This window comes from Carassius auratus, unplaced genomic scaffold (genome assembly GCF_003368295.1).
Source record: "Carassius auratus strain Wakin unplaced genomic scaffold, ASM336829v1 scaf_tig00001298, whole genome shotgun sequence".
Classification (NCBI taxonomy): Eukaryota; Metazoa; Chordata; class Actinopteri; order Cypriniformes; family Cyprinidae; genus Carassius; species Carassius auratus.
This window is the reverse complement of record NW_020523351.1, coordinates 54,028-65,542: the sequence shown is the minus strand read 5'-3', so window position 1 is coordinate 65,542 and position 11,515 is coordinate 54,028. Positions and strand designations below refer to the sequence as shown.

Below are 11,515 nucleotides of genomic sequence, written 5' to 3'. Positions count from 1 at the left end.
CGCCTGCATGGTTGTCCATCAGATGCCTGTCAAAGTTGAGTTCATTACTATAGCAACAGTAAAACTCATGTCGTTATAATAATAATAATAAGTCGTTATAACAAGAAAACAAACTTCGTTATGTCGAGAAAACGAGAAAATTAAGTCGTTATAACGAGAAAACAAAAAGGAAAAAAAATTATAATGCATGGCCGCTTAGAACTTCCGTACAATCATGTACATACATGCATTTCACATATTATTATAGCCCAGTTTGTGTTGATTACAGTAAGATTAGACTTTACCCATTTAGATATTTATAAGAAACTGAAAAAAAGAACAAATGTCAGGGCTTGACAAAACTTCTCCAGGCCCCAAAAATACACTTAGACTCCAGAGGGGTTAATAAAAATAGATTTTTTTTCCTCAAAATATCTTTTGATTTGTTTTGTCAAAGCCCCCCTCCCCATATCGAGGTTGGTATCGTACCGTGGGTCAAAAATCGTGATACGAACCGAATCGGGTGTTCGGTGTATCGTTACAGCCCTAATGGACTTTAGTTCTTTTTATTACAGGGAAGGACTCAAACCCAGAGCAGTATTGTGTTCTGCCCACTGTTTATGATTATATTCAAGTGAACTAATCAACAATTAATCACAGCAGCGTTGCCTAACGTGGATATCCTTAGACACCCACAGCCATGACTTTATTAATTTTCTGTTTTTCTTATCAACAGGCCCTGATGAATGTAAATGCCTGTTTAAGAGAACTATACCCAGACAGTGAGGAGCAGTTTGATATTGTGCTGATGACCAATAACCATGCCCAGGTCAGAGTTCACCTCATTAACAGCATCAATTACTATGGTATGGAAAGAAAACAGGGATTTCTGTGACACAGAGACCCAACAGAACTTAAAATGCTTAAAGCTACTATTCAACCAGACAACATTTGCTAGCCTTGAATTTAGCCTTTTATGGTGATCATCATTATATTCTTTAAAGTGGATTGTTACGTCCCCCTCTGTGTCTAGGGGTGACAAGGGGAGGAACATATGCTATTTATGAAAAATGAACAATTGTGTCAGTGAACTTGCAAAAAAATAGTGAGAGAGAGTTGACTATCCATAATCCCAGCACTCAAACTCATGGAAACTCTTCAAGATTTTATTTACAATGTAAAGTCTTTGTACAGCATTAAAGGGTAAGGGAAAATTAGAGGTTTAACAATATGGGTAATTCAAAAAGAAAGAATAAGACGCTTGTAGCTTCAGGAGGGGGTTAAGGCCAAAATAACAAACAAAAAGGGGATGCTAACTGAAAACAAAGTAATCTAACTTACCTAGCAAACAAAACATCAAAATCAACAACATGTCTCTTCCCTGACTTCCTCATTGTTCCACAAAACCAGGAGAAAAGCATAAGTTGATAAAATAAAAGTGGCACCCACCTCCTTACTGCGCCTGCAGGCAAAAGAATAAAAAGAAAACAATTTCTAATCACTACAGCCAGTACAACAGGCTGTCTTGAAGATACACTACAGGCCCTGATCACACAATAGTAATCAAATACAACAGGCTTTCTTAAAGCAGCACCACTGCTTAAACCACCAACTGGGAAAACAGACAAGCCAAACTCTCTCTGGTGTTGTGTCCGTTCCCTCTGTTTAAATACAAGCTCCTCTCCACAGCTCTGACGAGGAACAGGTGACATCAATTAGGTCTTCTGTGAGAGGACAGGGAGGAACAGAGGAAAACCAACAAAAACTACAACTCCCAACAGGATGTCAAGCATCAATGAAGCACAGTTACATAGAGTTAACACACAGTATTAACAGCAACAATAACATACATCTTGGGATGTAACAGGATCTATTATGTAAAATTCACACGTAGTGTTTGAACATAAATGTGTGTTGGCAGTATGTACACAACCACCCTATAATGATAAAAATCCATTTATCCCTAACAAAAGGTTTCCAAGCATGCAAGGTTAAAAAACCCTTTCATTTTCCTATAATATGCATTTCATTTTACGTTATTTCTCAACAGCTCTCAGATTATTTGTTCAAAAATTCATCTTTCGAAACCCCTCCTTCACAGGATACTCTGCTCTGATTGGTCTGATGACCCAGTCGATTATGATTGGTACAGCGCATGTCGGAAATGGAACACCCGTCGCCATTACTGGATTACGGCTTATCAATAATGCATTCTATTATAATTATAGTGCTCCACTCTGTTCTAAAATTAAAGAATCAGAGGAGGAAAGTTGTTTTACTTATGTAAGGGAACCGGGCACACAGCTTAGTATTAATGACCTAAAAAATAATGGTATATGCTTTGCCGACAGAGTACTGATAAAGCACTGCAGTTTGTAAACCACCGTATTGCTTCATCCATTATCATGTGACCAAGTAATAAGTACAACAGACATTTCATATAATCTACACATTTCTAGACAATAGCAGGCCCACAGCTGATTAGCAGAACTATAACACGAGTTAACCAGTGATGTACAGCTACACTAAGTGTATACATAACACACAGAACTACATATTTTGCAGCTTCATAGAAACCGGGTTTGAATTACAAACAACTAATTTCAGCAGTTCAGAGTCATCTCTTTCTTTTGAGACAATAACTTTATTTATGATGCACTTTCAGCTTAAAAACCCTGCAGACTGTTTACATTCATATACAGCTACATTACACAGTATATGAAGTAAATATACAGAAGTAATTTTCAAAAATCCATAATGGGTCACTTTGAAATGATATACTTTAAAACACATGCAAATAAGAAGGATTAAGAATATAAAAGAACTTATGATGACAAAGAACTGTAATGAGAGCAAAAAAACTTGATAATCAAAAACTAAATAGATGTTTTGTTTTGGCAGAGTATCCAAGGCACAAGCTGTAAAGTCGCAACCCTATTCTGGAAAGTGGGTGGGGAGCAGCGGCTCATTTGCGTTTAAAGTGGCATAAAATATTATCTTTGGGGTATTTTGAGCTGAAACTTCACAGCCACATTCTGTGGACATCTGAGACTTAATAGGCCTCCTTTATATTTATATATTTATTCTACACAGATATAAACCAACATGCACCACTAAAAAAAAAAAAAAAAAAAAAATTGTCTAAAGACATTTTTTATAAGGTTTATAGCATACTGGACAGATGCAAATGTACACTGTATGTACTGCATTTTACATAATATATAAACAACAATAACATTAATTCTCTCTCTGCAGATCTAACTGTAGAGAGATTTTGCATGACGGGTGGAGAGAGTCCAATTGGTTACCTAAAGGCCTACATGACCAACCTCTATCTGTCCAAAGATTCAAAGAAAGTACAAGAAGCTATCGAAGGGGAACTTCCGGTTTCACGATGTAGTGAGAGGTTGCGCGGTGTTTGTGCTCCGACATTTTTTGCTTAATTAACACATATTGCGGTTGTCCTTACTTATAATTTGCACATGATACACTGTCTTTAGTGTCCAGGGGCAGAACTAATTTAGAAATGGGCAAAAATACTAAACCTGGCTGTGCTAAAAACCAAGAAGCTTCAAGTAAAGACGGTGAGGCATCCGACATGGCGGCGGCACCTGTTCCTTTAACGGTAGAAGTGCTCGTGTTAGAACTCGAGAAGTCAAGGAGAAGTTTGTTGGACGAATTCACAGCTTTGCTGAACTCTTCTCTATCCCCTTTACAAACATCTTTGGAGGGCATCCACAGCACTTTGGCCTCACACGCCACCACTTTATCGGAGATGGAGACGGCTTTCACTGACCATAGCGGCAGGATTACTGCGTTGGAGACCGAAGTCACTTCGTTGAAGGCCAAATTAATGGCGGCGTCGGACTTAAATGCAATGCTTGGCTCTGCTGTGGATGATCTGGTCTCCCGATCGAAACGACAGAATTTGCGGGTGGTAGGTTTTCCGGAAGGGATCGAGGGCAGAAACCCAAGAGATTTCATTACGGACTTCTTCTTCAAAACTGCAAAAGACGTTCTGTCAGCCCCTCCTGAAATTGATCGCGCCCATCGAAGTTTGGCACCCAAGCCCCACCAAGGCGATAGACCGCGGCCATTTATAGTCCGATTTCACAGATTTTTGGATAAAGACATTGTCCTGCGCTGGGCAAAGGAACACAAAGAGATCTCCTATCAAGGTCATACCATAAAGATCTACGAGGACTTCAGCGTGGGTATCGCCAGGAAGCGCGCAGCTTTCAACAAAGTTAAGTCAAGTCTGTTCAAGAAGGGTATACGCTTCGGTATGATCTATCCAGCCCGTCTGCGCATAACTCATAACGGCGAGCATATCTTTGATACTCCGGAGGCAGCTGAACGTTACTTCCAGGAACACATTCAAGACTGATCATTGCTCTGAGTTGCTCTTCTACAACGGACAGTGATAATAGACTATCTCATAAAGTCTTTATGCTGTATAAAGTCTTTATATGTGCCAGTTATCCTGGTTCATGGATATGCTTTTCTTTATTTACGACTGCTTGTGCCAGACTTTTTTTTTTTTTGTATCCCCTGACATACAAATGGACAATAGTTATTAGTAGTTTGTTTTATTACTAGTACTAAATTGTTTGCTCATTCTAAATGTTACTACTATTGTTATCATCTTTATTAATATAATTCATCGTCGGAGAGGACATCACTGCATGGTTTTCCGGTTGTGCTACGGTTTGTTCCTGCAACTCGTGATGGCTTGTATGGCGAGTTTAGGATGTTTGTTTTTTTGTTTTTTGTGGTGTTTTGTTTTTTGTAAGGTTGTTCATATTTTTGTGGAGGAGAATTATTACTTAATTGTTTTGTTTTCTTTTTATTCTTCAGTTTACAAGGGTTTCTTGCTTTTCTTTCTGAACCATAGACATGGCTAGTTTAAACACAGGGCTAAGTAGTAGAGGACTCTCTGTCAAACTAGTCAGTTGGAATGTTCGAGGCTTAGGAGGACAAATTAAACGTTCTAGAGTGTTTTCCCATCTTAAGAATTTGAATTCTGATATTGTTTTTCTTCAGGAAACTCATCTGCGCATTGAAGACCACATTAGATTAAGGAAGCCTTGGATAGGCCAGGTGTTTCACTCTAACTTCAACAGCAGAGCCAGAGGTACTGCTATTGTTATGCACAAACAAGTTAATTTCTCTCCCTCTCAAATTATTGCAGATCCTGAGGGTCGTTATGTCATAGTCATTGGTAGTCTCTTTCACATCTCCGTTGTCTTTGTAAACGTTTATGCCCCAAACTGGGACAATCCTGCATTTTTTACTTCCCTTTTTTCCTTAATTCCGAACTTAAACTCTCATTATCTTATACTGGGAGGCGATTTCAATTGTGTTATGGACCCAAGATTTGATCGGTCAAATCCTAAAACTTTAGAGCAAACAGCTATGGCTAAGGCAATGTCAGCATTCATGGATCAGATTGGTTGTGTTGATCCATGGCGTCATCTTAATCCATCAAAAATGGAATTTTCTTTCTTTTCTAATGTTCACTTATCTTACTCGCGTATAGACTATTTTTTTTTAGATAAAGCTCTTTTGCCATTAGTTAGTTCTTCTGAATATTCGGCTATAGTTATTTCAGATCATGCCCCACATTCCATCGACTTGAATTTTACTCATAGTAAAGGGAGGATGAATCAGTGGAGGTTTGATTCAGGATTATTATCTGATGAACAATTTTGTGAATATATCAGTAATAATATTGATGTATTTATTGAGACTAATAAGTCAGATTCCGTTTCACCTTCTTTATTGTGGGAAACTTTCAAAGTGGTAATTCGAGGCCATGTTATTTCATATATGGGTTATAAGTACAAGCAAAGAAAACAAAAGTTACAAGACCTGGTTACTTCCATTATTGAGATTGACAGGCAGTTTATTAATAATCCTACCCCTGACCTGTATGCAAAGAAGTTGGAATTAAAAACTGAATTTGATTTGCTTAGTACAAAGAATGCTGAATTTATGCTTCGAAGAACTAAGGCTACTTATTACGAATATGGAGACAAAGCTGGTCGATTACTGGCATCCCAGCTTAAGGGACTAGCTGCCTCGCGTCTAATTACTCAGATCTACAGGCTCTTTAACCAAAAATCCATCTGATATCAATGATGTTTTTTTTCTCTTATTATTCAAACCTTTATAAATCAGAATCTCCTGGGGATGATTCCATTATGGAATTTTTTTTTAGACAGTCTAGATATTCCTCGTATTGATACAGTGGTAGCTGATGACCTTGATAAGCCTCTACAGTTAGAGGAGATTTTGAAAGGTCTTCAGTTAATGCAAAGTGGTAAGGCAGCAGGTCCGGAAGGCTTTCCGATTGATTTTTATAAAAGGTTTGCTAATCAACTAGCACCTTTATTGTTAGACATGTACAATGATTCCTTAGTTAATGGCTCTCTTCCCTTAACTCTCACTCAGGCTTCTATTTCACTTATACTTAAGCGTGATAAGAACCCAGTTGAATGTGGTAGTTGGAAGCCTATTAGTTTGTTGAATTCAGATGTTAAATTATTAGCCAAAGTGCTGGCTTGCCGTCTGGATCCCTGCCTTCCTAAAGTAATCTCTGAAGATCAGACTGGTTTCATTAGGGGGCGACAATTATCCTCAAACATTCGACGTCTCCTTAATATTATTTTTTCCACATCAACTTCTGCATCCGATGAGATGATTATTTCTTTGGATGCAGAAAAGGCTTTTGACCGAGTCGAGTGGAACTATTTATTCGCTGTTTTAGACAGATTTGGTTTTGGCTCTTTTTTAACATCATGGATACGTCTTCTGTACACCGCACCTGTTGCCAGTGTTAGAACCAATTTTTTGTGTTCACAATATTTTCCCCTTTCTAGAGGCACCCGTCAAGGTTGTCCTCTTTCTCCATTATTGTTTGCCTTAGCAATAGAACCTCTTTCTATAGCTTTGAAAAATTCCATGCTCTTTTCAGGTATCACTAGGGGAGGGATAGAACATCGACTCTCACTCTATGCCGATGACCTTCTGCTTTATATTTCAAACCCAGTCGGCTCAGTCTCTGATTTGTTGCATATTTTTAACACTTTTGGATCCTTTTCTGGGTATAAGCTTAATATAAATAAAAGTGAATGTTTTCCAGTTAATAATTCGGCTAAACAAATTCCAGCTGGGGTGTTACCATTTCATTTATCCTCTACAAAGTTTCGTTACCTGGGAGTAAATATTTCACATTCCTTTGATCTATTATATCAATATAATTTTTCTAAATTGCTCACACTAGTTAAATTAGATTTGCAACGTTGAGATAAACTGCCTCTTACTTTATTTGGTAGAATTCAATCAATTAAAATGAATATCTTACCTAGATTTTTGTTCCTTTTTCAGACCCTCCCAGTTTTTTTACCCAAGTTTTTCTTTAAACTGCTAGACGGGGCTATTTCTTCTTACATATGGCAGGGCAGACCTCCTAGGCTAAGACAGACATATCTTCAGAGACATAAAAAAGATGGAGGTTTAGCACTGCCTAATTTTCTGATTTACTACTGGGCAGCAAATATTAGCAAAATTCATTGCTGGTACAACTCCCCCCATTTAGATTGGTGTAAGTTAGAAGCACAGTCCTGTTCCTCATCTTCACTCCTTGCCTTGGTATGTGCTCCTTTATTCAGTCGCCCCTCAAAAGTTACTACAAATCCAGTAGTTTCCACTTCTCTTAGGATCTGGAGGCAATTCAGACAACATTTTAAACTTGCTGCTCTTTCTCTTTATGGCCCTATTTACAAGAATCATTTATTTATTCCTTCAACTTTAGATTCTGCCTATGCTTCATGGGAAAACAAAAGGCTTGTATATTTTTCTGATTTATTTATTGATGGAGTTTTTGCAACTTTTTCTGATCTTTCAGTAAAATTCAATATACCACAATCTAATTTGTTTCGATTCTTTCAAGTACGTAACTTTGTTCAATCTCATTGTCCTTCTTTTCCAGTCTTGCCTGAATCCTCCTTATATGAAAAGTGTCTATTACAGAAACACAGGTCTATATCCGTTTTATATAATTTAATTCTCTCTTACACTCTCCCTTTATCCTTTCGGTTTAAAGATCAATGGGAGAAAGAACTCGGTTTTAGTTTGGAGTCGGATTGGTGGGAATTAGCTGCTGGTAAAGTTAATTCTTCTTCATCCTGTGCCAGACTGAGTATTATTCAATTTAAGGTTTTTCATAGAATTCATTTTACAAATGTCAAATTAAGTAAGCTATTTCCAGATGTGGATACCACTTGCAGTAGGTGTTCTCTGGCTCCTGCTGATCATACCCATATGTTTTTTTCTTGTTCAAAACTGAAAGATTTTTGGTATTCCTTTTTTGATACTTTTTCTAAAGTCTTGAATATTTCCCTTGAACCATGCCCCCAAATTGCTACTTTTGGTCTTCCATCAGATTTAAATAAATACACAAAGTATATTGATGTTCATGCCTTAACCTCACTGATAGCTCGCAGACGAATTTTACTGCACTGGAAATCTTCTAAATCTCCTCCCACTTTTTCATGGTTAGAAGATTTGTTGTCTTTTCTATATATTGAAAAAATTAAGTTTGCTTTAAGAGGCTCCACTGACAGATTTTATAAAAATTGGGGTCCTCTGCTTGACTTTGTCAAAAATACACCACTTATCTTTACTGACTTATAACATGTATTTTTTATTTTCTGTGTAGTCTCTTGTTCATTTTTTTTTCTGACTTATTTAATTCTGTATAATTGTCCATTTTTATTTATTTATTGAAAATGTACTTAAGTTTTATTCTCCTCCTTTGGGGTGGGTGGGGTTTGGGTTTACTGAGGGTTGTGACTGTTCGTGTTTGTGTCCACCCTTAGTAGTTGTTATTAGAAAAATGGAATGTATACAGTATATGTATTATAAGTGCTCTTTCATTGTGTTCAGTATATTCCAATAAAAAATAAAAATAAAAAAAAGAAGCTATCGAAGAAGGTATTTATATATATATATATATAAAGGCATTTTCATGTTGATGCAAAACCATCTTTAAATTAGATGAACAGGAAGCTAAATTTGCTTTAAATGACCATTTTCACAGGAATAGCAGCTGGCACGATGTTCGCCTGTGACAGTGAGAATGAGCTCAGTGATACTCAACTATGTGTAGCATTCGACGGAGATGCTGTTTTGTTTTCTGACGAGTCTGAGATTATCGTAAAGGAACACGGATTGGACACTTTTTTTAGGCATGAGAAAGAGTTTGAGAACAAGCCTCTGGCTCAGGTAAACTAAGACTGGGTAACATAAAAATAACCACTAATATTCATTATTAATAGTGATACAATTTTTTTTATCCATCATGTCATGTTTTGAACATGCAATGTCTTTTTGATCCTTGATTTGTCATTGCATCAACCTCACCTAGGGCCCCCTGAAATGTTTCCTGGAAGCACTGGGTAAACTCCAGCGCAAATTCTATGTAAAAAACCAACGAATCAACTGCCCTATTCGCACCTACCTCGTCACAACTCGAAGTGCTGCCAGTGCTGGGTCCCGCGTTCTGAAGACCCTACGGAGCTGGGGGTTGGAGGTAGACGAGGCCCTCTTTTTGGCGGGGGCTCCTAAGGGGCCTCTCCTACAGAAGATCAGGCCTCACATCTTCTTTGATGATCAGATGTTTCACATTGAGGGTGCCCAGGAGCTTGGTACAATCGCTGCTCATGTGCCCTATGGGATTGGACAGAAGTATCATAAGGGGAAACGCATAGACACAAGTGATGCCAAAAAGTTTTGATGATTATCAAATGCAAATGTCAGATTCCCATGTCTTTAGGTACCTCAACACCTATTCAGTGTCTTGCATCTATTCTATACAATAGTTATAAAAAAAATGTTTACTTATATTAATAATAAGCTGGGAAGTAAAGCACATGAATGGAAGCCTCTTCATGTTAGAGGTCATTTTATTTATTTGTTTGCTTCAGAGAAAGTTTTGAACCTTGATCTGTACAGATAGTTTAGTTTCGCTGTAAATGACCTAGTATATTATGTACTGTATATTATTATGTAGCATGTTATGTGCTGTACTAATCCGTCAGCACTAAGAGGTTAAAACTACTGTGCATACTGCAGCCCTTTCTTTTTCTTTTGGAGAATTATTTGCAGTTACTGTAGATGCATTTACCAGCCTTTATGCCTTGATCATTACGGCTTTTTAAGATGTTTAATAGTTCATTTTGAATCAGAAAGAGATTTATTGCCAAGTGTGCTTACACACACACAAGGAATTTGTCTTGGTGGCAGAAGCTTCCAGTGACAAGTGACAAGACACAGATAACAAAATTAAAATGAGTAAAACAGAAATATGTAAAAACAATACAATAGACAAAAATACAATAGACAGTATATTGTATGTACAGATGTGTAATACACAAATTATATTAAAAGAAATTTGGATACATTTATGGTATATTAAATCAATAACACGTGCAATAAATATAAGCATAGATAGTTGGGTATTACATGTTTTATTGCACAGTAGGGAGAACATTTAAACATAAAAATTCTGAATATTTAATTCTATCTCAGGGAACATACATTGCAACTCTCTATTTTATTTATAGTGTAAGACGGTATGATGTAAATGTAACAGATTTTAATCTACTAAAGCTGATGTGTGTTGCCCACCACTAGTGTTCCTGATAGACTTTGCCACAATATTAAAATAACTGAGCAAATGCTGAAATAAGGATGAGAGTGTGAAGAATGTGATACATTGTATTTAGAATGTGTTTATCATGAAATGTACAAGGTTTAATTTTGTTTAGTCCACAAAAAAAAAAAAAGTTTTTAAAGACTGGATTTATTCTGTATAATCGTAAATTAAATGAGTGATCTTAATTGAGTGCGCTTTATATTGTGTGTCTAATTAACGCTGTTAAGTTTGTAATCCTTAAACAAATTTGACTAGAAACATGCGTGTCTAAAGCCTAGATCAGGGGTGTAAAACTTAACTCCAACACACATACCATGTAGTTTTATTGTAAATAAATAAAGCACGCATTGCTTTTTAACCCGCTTTGCCTTCTGGGTAATGTAGTTGAACAACATTCCAGTTACTTCCCACATGCGTGAATGAATGTTTACGCCTACAAACCTGCTCATGAACTCGACGTTGTTCGGGGCCACTGAACGATCAGCAGTGTGAAGCTTTTCCCTATTATAAACATATGGATGAAGGCGTCGATATGCTGCAGCGAAAGCAGTGGTATCGGAAAAGCCATGGCCGCAGAGCTGCTGCGGCGTCAGGGCCGAGTGATAATCATGGCATGTAGGGACCGAGAACGGGCGAAGAAAGCAGCCCTGGAGATTCAGCAGGAGGCCGGACCAGAGCAAGTGGATCTAGTGATCAAACTCTTGGATCTGGCGTCGCTTAAATAAGCCCGTATTTTTGCGAAGAGATAATCAAGGTACTGCACCAACACCAAGCACAGAGCGCTTGTTTCTCTTTTCAGATATTTAGAACACTTAA

General features: G+C 37.4%; 1 protein-coding gene across 1 annotated transcript; it reads left to right on the top strand.

The window, feature by feature from the left end:
* The first annotated feature begins 652 nt into the window (after nt 1-652).
* LOC113069280 (cytosolic 5'-nucleotidase 1A-like) lies at nt 653-9,808 on the top strand. Its single transcript, XM_026242311.1, has 4 exons — nt 653-845; nt 3,235-3,352; nt 9,078-9,267; nt 9,410-9,808. The coding sequence occupies exons 1-4, from the start codon at nt 680-682 to the stop codon at nt 9,776-9,778; spliced, it is 843 nt and encodes a 280-aa protein (XP_026098096.1). The 5' UTR covers nt 653-679; the 3' UTR covers nt 9,779-9,808.
* The last annotated feature ends 1,707 nt before the right edge of the window (nt 9,809-11,515 follow it).

Bases quoted from the DNA above. Each gene is read 5' to 3' on its own strand.
- LOC113069280 (XM_026242311.1), top strand. From the start codon at position 680: ATGACTTTATTAATTTTCTGTTTTTCTTATCAACAGGCCCTGATGAAT. The intron at 846-3,234 runs GTATGGAAAGAA...CTCTCTCTGCAG, and splicing joins TAACAGCATCAATTACTATG to ATCTAACTGTAGAGAGATTT. The intron at 9,268-9,409 runs GTAAACTAAGAC...AACCTCACCTAG, and splicing joins AGAACAAGCCTCTGGCTCAG to GGCCCCCTGAAATGTTTCCT.